The 16,511-nt window shown below is 42.9% G+C and overlaps 2 protein-coding genes across 3 annotated transcripts in view; both read right to left on the bottom strand.

Moving 5' to 3' along the window:
• LOC124161599 overlaps positions 1 to 16,511 on the bottom strand; it is a 132,984-nt gene that overhangs the window by 104,032 nt on the left and 12,441 nt on the right. Inside the window, exon 2 of one of the 2 annotated variants that reach the window (XM_046537984.1) lies at positions 3,802 to 3,920. The exons of the other annotated variant lie outside the window; for it this stretch is intronic. Within the exon in view, the coding sequence (XP_046393940.1) occupies positions 3,802 to 3,910 (109 nt within the window). The 5' untranslated portion in view covers positions 3,911 to 3,920. The remainder of the gene's footprint in view (positions 1 to 3,801; positions 3,921 to 16,511) is intronic. 2 annotated transcript variants of the gene reach the window in all.
• Positions 1 to 16,511, bottom strand: part of LOC124161598 — a 516,681-nt gene that overhangs the window by 490,143 nt on the left and 10,027 nt on the right. The window lies entirely within an intron of this gene.

Raw genomic sequence — 16,511 nt, 5'->3', positions numbered from 1 at the left:
AAATATCCTTTTAATAGATGAAATAGACGGAGGATACGCTCTTTCGCTCTCAACAATACTTAACGTCGTCTTAGTAACCCCGATGATATAAGCGTTAAGACCGTTTTGAAAAGAATATTTACGTAATGGAGAGAAATATAAAATTAACGACGGATGCACTTGTGAAATATCGCCGATTTTTCGTATTTTGACCCTTGTCCTAGAATTGTAGCTTTTCTCTTTCTGATTATGAAGATTTGAGCCCAACATACTTAAAAGAATATAACAGCTTTTTTTACTATCGGACTGATACCAATTCAATGCACCAATACCCAGCCGATCAAGTTAATTTCGAAGACAGAAATCCAAAAAGTGCGGATCTATTAAATGTTACCACCTTTCAACCGAGAGAAGCTCAAACGCTCTGTCCTCAAAAATCCAGCATTCGCATATTCCTTAAGGTTTATTTATAAAAATTCGACAATTCATACACATCATAACTGTTAATCTATTCATAAATATATGAGCGCGGAATAATGTGAAAGATAGCTATCGCCTGGCCTGTAAATTATTTTCACAAACAGCCATAAAATTAGCTATTCTAAAACCTGCTCTTATTTGAGAGGTGGGAGATGGCAATATGAACGCGAAATGTCGGCACTCAAAAGTATCACCATGCACGAAAGTATTTTTTATTAACAATACACATGAAAATAGGTATTCTAAAATATATTTTTATTATCACCGTATAGATGGCGCAACCAACTCAAATCAGCGTAACACGGCTTTCATAACAGGTCGCGCAAGATTTTTTCATAATCATTACATATTCACAGCAAATTATCTTCGCCGAATTAACTCAATTTTTGGTTATGGCATTCATTTGTCGTGACGCCTTAAGCGAGCTTTATTAGATATCGATTCCCGACTACTTGAATCCCATATAATGTAAAACATTCTTAAACGAGTCTCCGTAACCCCAAATTTCAGCGTTGGTAAAGAAGTATGCGAAAGGCATAACATATAGACCCTACGTATGCTAGAAAACGTAAGTAAATATTTTAATAGCATACTATCCGCAATTTCGTGTGGTTAAATAACCACGGAAAAAAGCAACCCTGGTATATAATGGTCAGTATTATCGGTTACAATGATTGTAATTATTCCGCACATTAGGCAATCAATACTGCGGCTGAAATGATTTGATGAAAGAATGGGTAAGGATGCGCCTTGAATATTGAATTTTTCGTATTTCAATGATGCATAATGTAGTATGTAATTTTGGAAAGGAGATATATTATCAAAGGGAAATTAAAACTGTTAAAAACAATCAAATATAAAAAAATACATAAATACAGTTAACCATTTTGAAATGTTGTAATGCATGCAAACGTCATTGAAAGTAAAAAAAGAAGTCAATGTTTAAACCAAAATAATGAATTGGTTACGCTTACGTGTAGTAGAGTTGGTTTACCAGACATCAACAATCACTCCCAGCCTTAGCAACCACTTCGAAATCCTGAATGAAATCGTACGTAAAAACGATATGAGTGTATCGCCATTTACTTTACATTGAAATTAAATGTCGATATAAAATGAAAACTATGGTTGCCATGGAGCCCCAATTATAAAGAAACATTTATATTGCCAGTCAGGTACTACCCTGAAAATTACGGACAGGTACGGTCAATAGCAAAGTAGAAAATGAGACCTATCGATATAAATTCATATCGATATATTTTCATAAGGAATCGTTATCCATCAAAATTATTTACGTTTCTGCATAGAGATTTTCTTTCTTACCAAATTATTAAAATTTATATCCCTGTAACTATGTAAATAACTCAGAAAAAGGGATGTATCGAATGCACACTTCCATCGATGATAACATCGGTTTTAATCATTGGATCGGCTTGATGTAACTTTTATCGGATAAAACACATTAGAAATTGTATTGTGTACGATTTTCATGTTCAACACTTGATTAACAAAAAAGTTATTAGCGATTAAAGCGTAACTAAGGAGATTAGTATCGATATAACTCGCACATGAATCGATCTAGCGGAATGGCCATCATTTCAAAAGTTTACCTTTTTGATTAAAGTATTACCCTAAAAATTTCATTAATCTAGCTTGAACGGTTGCTAAAATATTCAAGGTTGTATGCCCCACAAAAAAATGGCGACAATGATTTTTCGCGTGCAGGATGTTTTTCGGAATTTAATTATGAATTAACCAAGAGGGTTACGGGAAAAGCAGGCTGAAACGTTAGGGTTCGAAGAACCCTAAACAGTTTTTCCAGGAGATTCTAAATTTTCATATGGCACATGTCTCAAGGCCGAAATCCGAATTTGAAAATTCGCCCATCACGACAATGTAAAATCGAAATCGTTTATTCCTCGGAATTGTTTCGACATATGAAAATTCCAAGATAGCCAAAAATTAACCAAAAAATTCTCTACCAAATAAGTCAAGGAATTTGTCGTACGATTATTGCAAGTTGGTCAAAAAAATTCCTAAACTTTTTCCATAAGAAAAGCATATAAAATGTTCAACAATAATAAAAAATACTAAATATCTATTGGTCGCCATGAAAACCATACCAAAAAAGCGACCAAAAAATCTACTTTATGTCCATTGAATATCATGTTCCTCAAGCGTTTTAAAGTACAAAATAAAAGCGAAAAATCTTTAGTCCCATAAGGCTCCCATGTTAATTCAAGTCGATATATCTCGAAAACTAATCGATTTTTTCAAGTTTTCAGATTTTTCCTCCCGATGAATTTTTTTTTACTTTTACATCCAATAAGCCAAATATCCACACCTACTACAGTTTGGGCTGCGAATATTGATGAGTCAGTCAGTGGCATATCGATTTGCCATTATATATTAGCTTAAAGATAATAATAGGACAATGGATTAAAAAGAAATGAATGTTTAATGTTTTGTAGAGATCAACGTCGTTGACAGCATCTTCCGCTTTCAGCCATATACCACATCCCCACACGCTTACAATAAATCAGTTATTTTTTATTTGACCACCAAAATAATTACTATAAATAATTTATACGGCAAAAAGACGTTCGCCGGGTCAGCTAGTATTTATCATAATAATGGTGTACGGCTCTAATTAAATCACGAGTCGGCCTCTCGTCAATTCTCTCCCTACAGGCCGTTTTACACGTGGCACGGAATTGCGCAGGTTAGAGCTGCATTAATTTCTAAAATGTCGTGGAATTGCGTGAATGCGAGCTCGGAATTTGAGCGGGGGTTATTTTGCCGTCTCGCATCCACGCATTCTCGCATGTGTTCTAGCAGTTCACCGCCTTACACGACGCAATTTTGATTGCGCCTTCGCACGTACGTCACTTGGCGAATGTTTACGTTCGCTACATGCTCGCCAGACAGAACGAGAATAACTTTTTCGTCGCGAGAGGGACGAAGCGAAGCATTTCTGGCGAAATGAAAATTAGAATAGAAATGCATACAGCGTTCGCCAATGTTTCGCCAGAGAAGAAGAACACCAAGAGCAGCTAATAATTCACCTTCAATCATAGGTACGCCTAGCATCACGAACGCTTTCATAGTTTCCAGAAACTGAATCAAAGCAGAGCTTTGTGCTTTTCACTATTACACCTAATATTTCCGCCCATAAGAAGAGGCGAAATGCCAGTGTTACATCATGTACTTTTTTTGCAAATCGGCGTATTCCAGGGAAATAGTCAAACTGTTTTCTTTCCTAATGTGTACGTCCTCGACAATTAAATGGAAGAACACTCCGTTTAGCATTGCATCTGCTAGTGAATAATGAGTCACTCTTACCAGTTCGCTGTTCTTGGGCAGCTCCTCCTCCTGCCGGTGGATGGTCCTCTTTGGCAAAATCCTTCTTAAGGCTTCCATTACGGCTTCGATTTTTGCGATTCTTGCCCATTCTGCAAGAACTAAAGAGAGTTATAATTTTAACATCACACTACTTTAGCGTGCTGGCCACATACTTATTCGATTATTCAAAAACAGCCGCTGTGGAATTTGCATCATTTTTGTCAAAATCCTTCTTAAGGCTTCGATTACGGCCCTTTTTGCGATTCTCGGACATTCTGCAAGAACTAAAGAGAGTTCTAAATCTGTATCTAATCTTTTAACAATCGGTATCTACAAGGTAAGTTTATGTTATAAGTTATAAGGTGTATATATGTTAGGTTATAAGTTTTATGTTCGATGCAAATGCCACAGCGGCTGTTTTTGATTTACAGATCTGATACAATTATAATTTTTACATTCTACATTTATATTCTATAGAATCTACTTACGCATTAGGGTGATCTTTAGTTTTAAAGTTTTCGAATTTTTTTGGGACGCCCTCCCCCCCCCAATTTTTATTGCATTTGGTGATAAAATAATTCGTGAAAATTATTTTTGCAGTCGGATACCAGGAAAACGTGCCGCATCGCTCGTACTTTTGAAGTTTCGGTATTTTTGGGTGTTTTTCGGACATAAGTGATGATGATGCTCTCGGATTATTCTATCACTTTTCTATTTTTCACAATGCCTCGTTAGACATCATTAGTGTATCACCTCAAAAAATCTTTCATTTCTGCCCTCTGGTTCCCGAATGTTCCCTACTAATATCGCGAATATTTCCGAAGGTTTCCTGACTCATTGACCTGCTTCTAAGCCCTTTTTGGCAATAAACAGTAATAATTACAGCATTCAAGGTTATATTGACGAAGTTTAAAGTTTATCTAAAGAATGCTATGGTTCTGTGAGAATGATCGGCAAATATTGCATACGCGTATGCAACCCGCGTGCCACCCAAAGTGTCTGACCGGGGTGGCGCGCGCTCACTCTCGGTGCGATATCTCGGGGACCAAAGGGCAGAAAAGAAAGATATTTGAGATGATACTCTGCGAAGGTCTAACAAGTTGTTGTAGAAGACAAAAAATTGACAGAATAATCCGAGAGTGACATCATCCTCAGTTATGTCCGAAAAACACCCAAAAATACGAAAATTTCAAAAATTTAAGTGCGATGCGGCACGTTTTCTCGGTATCCGATTGCAGAAACAGTTTTCAATATTTATTTTCTCACCGAATGGAACAAAATGAGGGGCGTCCCAAAAGAAATTCGAAAACTTTAAAAATAACGACCACCCTGATACACCCAAAGCCACCTACAGAGGCGTTAGTCAGGGTCTGGACAATCACCAACATCCACATGCACTCCGCCTGTATAAGCAACAAGCTGAGAGCCTTGGACAATGTCCATCTTGCCTCTTATAAATAAGAAATGATGTGTAGGAATGGTATTTCCCCATTCTTTCCTGCCCCCATTGTGAATCGTAAGCTAGCTGACTCGGCCGTGTATTGAAATCCCGAACGAGGGGTCCGAACACGATCGTATTGTCGGCCTAAGATCCACGAAGGATGCTCCATTGTCTGTGCAGAGAAAACGCAGCCTCTGGTTTATGCATTCCACTGGGCTCTAAACCAAAGGACCACGATCGATCCTCGGGACAAGACTACAAATCGCAAGCGACATATCGACCTCCACGGCACCACTTATCCGTTTCACTTAGGGAGTCCAATAGGGTGGTTTCCTATTATTTCTTATTGCCTAAATCGAAAGATTATTGCTCCTGGAGTACGTATTTTAGATTTTTAAATTACGATATCTATTTTTCGCGATTAAATGAAAAGCGAAAATTTTCAAGCGTGCGAAAACGCGACGCGTAAGTATGAATGCCGGAAAATCTCTCCGTACGACGTATTTCTTGTTCCCGCTGCTGCCCTGTGAGGTGAACTTGAGGTCAGGCTTAGCGCTGATACGACGCAGGCTGCTGGCGGGTAGCTGAGTACCCTGCTGGCTGGTAGCGCTTGGCTTAAATAAGGATTATTAATACCTTATCAAACGAGAAAAAATTTCCGACCTTAGCCAGTTTTAATTAGTGATTATTAAGACATGTTTCCCTGAGCTCTGCGCCTCATGCATGCATTGGTAACCTCAGACGATGTATAACTCCTATCATCTCCTATAGAAACTAGGTCCCTGTGACGTCACGTGGAGTGGCATCGCATGGGCGCCAATCTGGCCCTTTTCAAATGAGAATAAAAATTCACCATTACCATTCGTCTAAACCGGTATTTCTAAAACGAAATAATTTGTATACTATGAATACACTAATGGTGGGTAACGATTTGCAATCAATGCCTTTTGTTTTCTTTGATGAAGGAAACTACCCTATTCCCTGAGGTAAAGTAGGTTCTCCTCGGATTCACGGTCGTTGACGCCAATATTTGCCATGCATTGCAATTTATACCACCTACCGCCGCGCCAACCGCCTGCGTCACCTGAGGAACACAGCCACTCGGGATGTCACACACGGTTGCTAACACCATCTGCCCTTTATTTTAACGGGACCATCACACGACGGAAATTACAACTACCAATCGCTAAAATCCTACTCTGACGACTCTTCCTAAGTGCCGGTTAAAGTAGTCCAAGCGTTGGTGATTGTTTTCGGGTTCATTCAGCATTGACTCATATTTTGCGGAAGACAGTTTCGGGCGCGTTCCAGCTCCCGTCTTCGGGTGGTCCAAATAATCGGTTGAGCTGCAATCATTTATATACATATAAGGCTAGTCAGGCGGACGTCCGCAGAAAGACGAAAATTTTTCTTTTCGGTTGTCTTAAGATGTTCATTTGTTCTGCATTTGAGGGTTCTAGATATTTGCCCGATGTATGATAGACTACAGGAACACGCCACTTCATACACTCCTTCATAAATATCGGATGGGTTACGATCTTTTTCACTTCGGAGGAGGTCAGAGGTCGTATTCAGACTTTTAAATCTCGTCAGAACGTCATGTTTGGCGAGAACTCGAGCGATTCTCTCCGAAGTCCCTGCGACGTATGGCAAGAGAGCATGTGCCTTTGCCGTTTGCTCGTGTTCGCTTGCAGTGTCCAAGGCCACATCTCGTTTCCCTTCTTACTTACGCGCGATTTTCCGAATAAGTTCCCGATCGTAGCCATTCTCATGGAGTGTGTTATGAAAACAATCACCAATTAACTCACCGCGGGAGCCTCCGTAATAATTTTAGTCCAATCGTTGTTTGCAATCGATCGAACTCGTGCTTAAGGAATGGTTGACTCTCCAAGGAGCCCTCGAAATGTCCATCCATCTCGGGGACGCGTGCCACCCTTTCTACCATTGACTGGAGTTCCCACGCGAGTCTCTCCAACTCGGCGATACACTGTGGTCTCGGAAACGAAAAATGCTGGTCAAAAGTCAATTTTCCTGCTTTTTATAAGGAAGTTTTACATAATGCAATAGGTTTCTGAATCCTGCGGCTTCAATATTCAGTACCTGACAGATCTGTATGCTCATTGTGTTGACCTGCATAACCCGTCAAACTCGGTCATGTTAAGATCAAAGCCCGACACTTAGAAATAGTCTATTTTCGGGAAATTCAAGTTAATGCTTCAATCCAAGTCACTGCTCAATTTTATAAGACTCATCTATCAATTTTTACACGGCCATCTTTTAAACCATACCTCAGAACTCGGGTCCGCTTTTGTTTGTAAAAATATTTAATTATTTATTATTTTAACTATTTTTGGGCTTGTTTTAGTGAAATTTATCCATATGGTTTTGTGATCATGCTCCTCGAAGATTCCCATGCAGAATCCTTTCGCATCGCATCGCATCGCATATTTGGTGACTGTGTGAGCAGTCAATGTCACGATCTTCAGCTGAAGCTGGTAATCGGTGTTAGGCATGTTTTATGTGTTCGGCGGTTATGTGTTTATGTGGTCATTTAGTTTTTATTGTTTGGGTTGTGTAAGGGCTCTTCTAGGTCGATGGTACTTGAAGTGTGGGTTGTCTTGGTATGTCCAGATTGGTGTGAGAAGTTCGTTTTGTGTTCGATGTAGGGAGTCTTCGAAGGCTGTGGCAATGTCGTGTAGGAAGTCAGGTATTGTTTTGATTTGTAAGTTGTTGTGAATGTAAGTGTTGCGGACGTACCATGGTGCGCCTGTGATTGTTCTCAGAGCCCGGTTCTGAAGGACTTCAAGCCTGTTTAGGTGGGTCTTGGCGATGGAGCCCCAGGCGGGGTATCCGTAGGTAATGATCGGCCTGATCATGGCTGTGTAGAGGATTTTCTTCGTTTCCAGAGCTATGTGGGGACTTTTGAGCAAAGGATATATGGCCGCAACCGCGCCTTTAGCCTTTGCAGTGGAGGCCGTGGTATTTGCTTGCCACGTCAGTTTTTCGTCCAGGGTTACCCCGAGGAATTTAACTGTGGAACTACGGTTGATTCGTGTTCTCCCGTAGTAAATTGGGGAAGAAAGCGATTTTTTCCTCTTCCTGGCGAACTGGATTACCTGGCTCTTCTTCGGGTTCAGTTGGAGCTTCCAAGATGTCATCCAGTCCTCGATGTCGTCGAGGTGATCCTGGATGTGTTCTGCGGCCGTGTCTGGATCGAAGGACTTCGAGAGGATTGCAAGGTCGTCGGCATAGAGGTATGTTTCGGTGTTGGGATGGGATGGCAGGTCATTTATATAGATGTTGAAGAGGGTGGGGGACAGTATGGATCCTTGCGGTACGCCGGAAGAGATAGGGTGCAGTACGGATTGGGAGTGGTTAACTATGGAGAAGAAGGTTCGGTCAGAGAGGTATGATTGAATTAATTTGGTCAGATAGGTAGAGATAGGTGAAGAGGAAAGTTTATGGATTAGTCCTTCGTGCCAGACACGGTCGAATGCCTTGGATTGATCGAGGTAGACGCCAACCACATACTTCTTTATGTTGAAGCTGTATAGAATGCTTTCCACCATTCTGGTGATCTGATGGGTTGTGGAGTGCGCCTTCTTGAAGCCCGTCTGTTCGTCCCGGATAACTTTGTTGTCCGTTAGCTCAGGAAGTAGCCGATTCAGGATAGTTTTTTCTAGTATTTTGCCAAAGGTTGATAGCAGACTGATCGGGCGGTAATTATCAGGATCTTTCGGGGATTTTCCTGATTTCGGCAGATGAATGACTTTGGCTGATTTCCACGGCTGTGGGAAATATGATAATTTGTAGCAGGTGTTCAGCAAATGACGGAGGAACAGGCGAAAGTTGGGAGGAAGTTGCTTTGCTAGTTGGTTAGAGAACTTGTCGGGTCCGGGCGCTTTCTTCTTCGGTAACTTATGTATTATGAAGTCCAGTTCGGAGGGAGAGACCGGCGGGAATGGAGGAGTGGGGCAGAGTCTGAGAGAAGCTGATGAGGTATTGCATTCTTCCGCTGCGTCGGAGTTGGTGGTGTCCTGGAAGGTTTCCGCCAGTTGTTGGGCAAACTGTTCGGCCTTCTGGGCGTCCGTGACTGCGAGCACGTTGCCAAATTGCACCGGTGGTGATGGTGTTTTCCGATTTTTCAGGGACCGTGCCAGCTGCCATACGGAGTTGTCATTTACACTGAGATCTTTAATTCTGTCATCCCAGGTTTTCTGGCGGTGCGTCCGGATTGCCGAAGTCACACGATTTCTAAGTGCCTGGTAGAGATTTCGAGTGACTGGGTTATTTGTTCTGCGCCAACAGAGTAGAGCGTTATTTCTCCGTTTCATCAGATGGAGGATGGCAGGGGGGAGTGACAGATCAGCTGATGGTTTCGGCCTCGGGGTGAATGAGGCTTCATCTATACAAGCGTTGAGGCTTGAGGTCAGCAGCGATACGTGGTCTTCGATGTCGCTCGTACTCGTGCTGGATCGCGGATCGGGTAGGATGATTTTGGAAGCAGATACTACGAATTTATCCCAGTTTACCACGGGAGGAGGTATGATTGAGGGATGAGAGAGGGGTAGGGTGAGCAATATTGGGAGGTGATCTGAGGACATTTGAGGAAGAGTTGTGGGTAGTAGGAACGGAGATAAGTTGTGAGTAAGAAACAGATCGAGAATATCGGATGGGTGACTGGGGTTTGCGGTGATGTGGGTGGGGTTCGGTGGTGGTAGAACAGTAAAAGGGAAAGTGAGCTCCGCGTGGTGAAGGTCTCGGCCTCTGGGAGTTGTGGTTTTGCAACCCCATGCTACATGCTTGCAGTTGAAGTCACCTGCCACGACAGAGGTGGTTGAGAGTGAATGTTTTAAGGCGTCCAAGTCCTTCTTCTTAATCCTGTGGTCTTTTGGAGGCAGGTACGCACTCCAGACATGCAGTTCTCCAGTAGAAGTGGAGAATTTGGATCCAATTAGCTCCAGAGTTTCGGTAGCTGGGGTGTTGAGCGGGGTTTCTATGAGAGAGTTTTTGAATGCTATCAGTACTCCTCCGCCGTTTCCTTCCTTCCGTTCCTTGCGTCGTAAGGAGTAGTGTGGTATACTGAACGGGTCACTTGGTTTGAGCCAGGTTTCCTGTATTAGGATGATGTCCGGTTGGTTGGCCTGAATTAGGTGCAACAATTCGCCCTTTTTGGGCTTCAGGCTGCAGATATTCCATGATAGGATTTTGATGTGGTTAAGGGCTCTAGTTTTATAGGCCATTAAGTAGAACCATGGCGCCGGCTATGACTTCCTCGATGAGGATGTCCATTCTGCTCTTCCCCTCTTGGGGATTGATTATTTTGCGGATTAGGCCGGAGAGCCAGGACTTTAGCTGACTTTTCCATGACTCGTTCGAGGTGGTCGGTGCCGGAGTTGGCTGGCTTTGTCGTGGTGGTTGCGTTGGGCCAGGTCGTGGCGGTCGTTGGTTACGGTGTGCATTACTTGCCGTCGGAGCGGGGTTCGGTGGAACTGATGGAGCTGGAGTGGGGGCCGGGGCTGCTGTAGGAGATGTGGCTGGATTGGAAGATGAAGTTGAGGTAGATGATTGAGCTGGCATAGACTGGGGTTCCGGAGACTGTTCTGCGGTGGCATTGGGGCGGGTGGTGGTGGAGCGTCTGGTCCAGGCGTTGGTCGTGGGGGGCGGAGGAAAGTGAGTATCATCCAGTGGTGGAGCTTCGGTGGTTTCGCCTGGCGGTGAATTTTTGAGCCTTAACATAAGCGCAAGTTCTTTGTGCGTGGGGCAACCCCGGTACGTTGCAATGTGCGCTCCGGAGCAGTTAGCACATTTACCCGGCTCGTCCCTCGGTTTTGTACATTCAGTGCCGCGGTGGTTGCCGGCGCATTTGAAACACCGAACTTCGAGGTTGCAGGCTTTGTGGGAGTGGCCGAAAGCCTGGCAGCGTCGGCATTGGATTGGCCCCTGAGCTGGTCGATAGGGAATGACTTTGGCGCTTAGCCCTAACATATTGCTGATGTCGTTAAGTGCCTTTTTCTGATCAGGTCTGTCTAAGCGGATCTGGAACATAGGCAGCGGCCTGAGAGGAATTTGCGGGAGCTTGGCTAGCGGATCATTCTGTCGCATCTGGCTTCTTATTCTATTCTCGTCCGGAGATAGACGTGAAGAGTGCAGTTGGTGGATGTGATCCGTGTTCACTCCCTTTGACTGTAGCTCGTGTTTTATTAGCTCCGGTGGCGAGTCTACGGGAAGCCCTTTGATGATGAAATACTGCTTCTTGTCCTCTTTCAGCTGATAGCTGTAGTGTGGTATATTATTCGCGGCTAGCGCCTTAGTCGTTGCGCGAAAATCGTCAATTTTTTGGCATTTTAACATTATATCTTTGCTACGGAGTGTAGCAACCGGCGGGAATTTGCATACGGCTTTGATCAAGCGCCATTTCGGGGGCCACTTTGTTGTGTCCGTTATGAAAATGGGCGGTATTTTCGACCGGCTCTCTGCGGCATCTTCTTCCTCGGGCAGCTCCTCCTCCATGTCGTCCGGCTCGTTGGTTGGCGCAATGGGAGCGAAGGGGTTGACGTCAGTGGTAGTCAACGGTAATGGACATTGGTGGTTCGGAGGTGTCCTGGGTCGATCGATCGGTGAGTTAGTCTTTCTCTTTTTATTTTTCACCGGAGTAAAGGCTCCAGGTATTGGGGGCAAGGCATTGGCGGCTGCCGCTTGTTTAAGGAAAAAGTCCCTAAGCTCTTCGGATCTTTCGCTGAGAAGGGCCAGAAAACGGGGGTCCTTATCAATGGGCTCGATTGGTCCTGATGCGTTTTCAGGTGACAAGGGAGAATCAGTGTCGAATGGCTCGAGAGAACTGTGGTCGTCGTCGTCCATGGTAGTCATGAATTAGTTGTCGTGTTAGCGTAAGTGTTATGTGATCATGGAACCCTAGCGTGGGGACCCGGCGGGTCCCCCAAGACGTGCACTGAGGTTGCCCTCTGCCTTGGGGTTGCCGACCGAGAACGACCGGGTGTATCACGGTCAGAGCGCCACCTGGGGATTGCACCCGCCTCCCCCCAGATGCCTCTGCCGAGTGAGTGTACCTAAGGTGTGTGTATATGTGAGTAAAAAGACCCCTGAGGGGGGTCAATGTTGTTTTCGAGCAAGTGGTGAAATTACGTGTAAATGTGGTGAAGGCCCTAAAGAGGGCCAATGAGGTTAAAGATTCTGTCTTTATACGGTACCTAAGCCACGGAGGGCTTGCTCCTTGAGGGCGCTGGGCTTCCCTCGGTGTCCGGCAGCCTTGCCGATGGTTTTTGAGAAGTCCAAGAAAACTTCGGAAAAGGTCCTCTTAGCGGCCTCTGAGGACTTAGTCCTTGAGGGCGCTCGACTTGTCTTGGTGCCCGGATGCCCTGGCGTTGTTTTTGGTAATTTCCAAAATTTTCGTGAAAAAGGTCCTCTTCAGGTCCTGTGAGGCCTTTGCAGGCCGATGGCTTCGCTCCTGTTGACGGCTGATGCCGCGGGGGTTGGCCGGAGTACGCTGGCGTGCGTCCTCGACGGCCGATGGGTTGGCGCCGGGTGGCGTCGGAATCGCTCGCAGGCGACTACGTTGGTGACGCAGGGCGTCGAAGGCGTGACCGCTGGCTCAAGTGAACACCTGGTAGCTTCCCCAAGCTCTTAGAGTGGATAGCAAAGGAGTCATTCCAGAGCGCAGAATCCTTTGGAAGAGTGCATTAAACAATATAGAGAAAAGTCTTGCCATATCTGCTTTTCGGCATCCAGAGGGTTGAGTGGTGCACCGCTCCGCTGAGGGCGGCTGTCCGGCGGAAGACCGAATGTCTTTGTCGCTCGAGTATTCCTGCATGTTGAACACACTTGGCGTATACTTTACATAACTTTCCATACTGTGACATTTCATGCATCAAGTTTTTCACGTTTGTCGCGTGTTGAACCGTCTCCTTCAAATACTCATCAAACAAATGATAATGAGGACCGGATTTCACGCTCTCAGTGAGACATATTATAAGTAGAGATGCGCGAAAATCGCAAATGCGATTCAGATGCGATGTGCGCAAATAAATGCGACATAGATGCGATGACTGGACTTTTATGATATTTTTACGTAAATTTGCCTTTTCGACGGCAAAATTCGTACATTTTGTGCCGAGCGCAGTTTAAATGCTCCGCCGACACTCACCGCTTAAAGCATGTGAGCGACTGGCCAGCTGCTAGTTGGCTGGGACTCTACGTGGCCGCGAACCGCTACTATATGTCTTAATTTATTATTGTTATACAACATAATTATTTAAAATATTCTGTATTTTGTCATATAACTGTGTTTCACTCCATTTTATCGTCATCTACCACATTATGAAAATAAAAAATAGACGCTACAAAATGCGATAAACTGTTATTGAAAGTGCGATTAAATAAAAATGACAGTGCGATTTTCACGTATCTCTAATTATAAGTGGTCATAAGCGATTGAAATGGAAGGCGGTTTTATTTTTCCGCAATGATTAACTCGCGTACGACGCGAGACTGGTACAAGTATTATGCCCGAAATTTTTGTAGCAGAGGATGGGTCTGAGAGCCGAAACGCGTCGTACGCGAGTAAATCATTGTGGAAAAGTGAAACCGCCTTTCATTTCAATATCTCGAACTTCTACTTTATAATTCCCTAATCGGTTGAACTGATCTAAAAAGACTTAATAAGCCATTATTGGAGCAATCGACAGTTACCGGTAGATTCTTTCCACGAAAATTCTTCATATCTCTATAGAGCGGAGATTTCGTACATACTGGACAGCATTTTCAACTCGTTTTTCGAAAAAAGGTGTTTGCTCTCAGGGAAATGACTGCTCCGTAAACCACTTGCCGCCTCTGTATCACCAAAGATTGTCCCAGCGATCCTTTCAAAAGCTCGTACATGGGCGTGCCCTGCAGCGAAGGGCAGGTGCCCCCCTCCCCAATTGAAGCAAAAATAGCAAATGTATTTAGTAAAATAATATTTTTTCAAGCAAATTATTTTAAAAACTAATAAAGAGCTCTTACAGTTTCCTTAAAATGTTGATTTCATTCACCTTTTCCACGCTTAAATCTTACCTACAACTTTCAATGGATTGCGCCTACCCCCCCAATTTTGATCCTGGGTACGCCCTTGAGCTGGTAGACTTCTATGAGATGGGATGAGGAGGGAAAAGTTCATCAAAGGCCACCAAGGGTGCGTGTACCTTTAAATCGCAAATAAAGCTTCGAAGGGAGTTCACGGCACTCACAGAACAAACAATTATGGAAACGAAAAGATTTGATAGATATGTGTTTTTGCAAGTTATTCGGTACCCCTACGATTGTTAGATAATGACTCAGGTAAGGATTGACATTTGATTAATTCATTTTCCATTAAATGAACACATTCTGGAAAGTAAATAAGCAATTACTTCATTGCTGGGAAAAATTTTGCGGCCAAACTCTTGGCAGCAAAATTTTTCCCAGCGTCAAATCAAATCAAAGTGTCATGAGAATTTTCATCGTGGCATTTGAAATATCGCGGTGGAAATACATATGATGCTTTTAATGGCGACTAGAAAAACAGGTTTTTGACACTTCTTTTTTAACGGTTTTCACTAATTCCCATTGCGCCTGTTATGATCCAATAATGCATTATTTAACAGGTGTGTTACGCTTCAATAGAAACCAGTGATAATAGGTGCTGAAATATATGATTCGAAGAATTTGGAGCCCATAAAGAGAAGGCCAGCGGATGAATCAACGCATTAGTTCGGCTTATCCCTCCTCCATTACCACATGATTAGTTTGAAATGCCTTTTGCACTTTAGTTATAATTGGGAAATTAAGGAATGGGAAGTCAGTGACTCAAAATTATTATTAGTCTATCTCATTCATTACACTTTGAACAGTGAGAAAGGACTTTTAATTTTTTATTTCATTTCAGACTAGAAATAATGATGGCAGTGAGGAGCTGTTGGAGAAAAACATTCAGAGTAAGTTTAGATGAAGGGTGGGAATAGTAATCAAAGCCCGGAGACAAGGCCTTCACCCCATCGGCATTTAACTAAATAACGGAGCAGTTTCCATAATTAAAAAAAATCTATTAATAGATGATTTTGATGCAAGAAATGTAACTATTCTTATCATTTTTTCAATTTTCATTATAGGTATCGAGGAAAGACTTACACATCGAATTTCAGTGATATATAAATCACTATCCAGCGATTTGAGATTAATAATGCTGCCTTCGGCCAATATTGTATGGAAACAGCTGAGATTTAGGATGTCTTATGGTTGCAATTACATGCCGCCAACTGTACATGAACTATTGGTACACGGAGCCTCAATTAAAAAAAACAAATCCATCCTTTCCATTTGAATTCCATCGGACGAAGCATTGGAGGCCAGTAGCAAAGACATGCGAAATTTTCGAAAGAACCATGCAAGGAAATCCTCAGGAGTTGAAAATAATCTTGGTGTATTTTGGAGATTCCTTTTAATGCCCAACCAATACCCCTCAATTAAATGAGGAGTTAAACAAATGTGTGTGAAAAATCTGCTAATTTTAAGTGATTCGTGGAGCTACAACGAGTCAGATTTGGTGACAACGGACGATAATTACCTTTAATTTCATTTTGTGTGATAAAACAATAGTGATTATATTGAAGTAAACAGATTATTTCCTTCAATACCCTTAATTTCAGTCAATTTTAGTCAATTTGATGTTATTCATGACATACAAGAAAGCCAAAATTTTAGTAAATGTTTAGCCATCTACGATGATGGCCGTGGGTTCGAATCCCATCAATTTCAAGTTGTAAGTTCTATCCTAGATTTTAGCTACAGTTTATACGTCTTTTACTTTTAATTTATAATATACTAAAATTAAAAAGTTCTCCAAATACAAATAGTTTCCGCCAATCGCCATGACTTGTTTATGGAGATTTTCTAAAAATTGTTTATGTTACATCAGCTAAAAATATTAAAATGAAGAAATAGCGTAAAAATTAAGTCAAAACAGATTAACGCGATAATAAACAATCATAAATAGTCATTTTTGAGGCTAATTTAGGAAAAATAACGACGTTATTGATTCTGGTCAGCTTTTTTCGATTTGGAACCACCGTGCAATGAGAGTCACGCTATCGCTGCCGCCGTTTTTGAGCATCGCAACGGGCTCAGACCAGTTCGAAGCCATTGCATGCGTCCAGGGGGAGTGATGAGTGCTTGAGCAGTGAGCGCGGATTATGGCGTCATCGCCCACTGAGCGATCGCATTCCCCCGGGATGGT

This window comes from Ischnura elegans, chromosome 6, assembly GCF_921293095.1.
Source record: "Ischnura elegans chromosome 6, ioIscEleg1.1, whole genome shotgun sequence".
NCBI classification, from domain to species: domain Eukaryota; kingdom Metazoa; phylum Arthropoda; class Insecta; order Odonata; family Coenagrionidae; genus Ischnura; species Ischnura elegans.
Note: the sequence above shows the minus strand (reverse complement) of the source record. Positions and strands in the feature narration are given on the sequence as shown.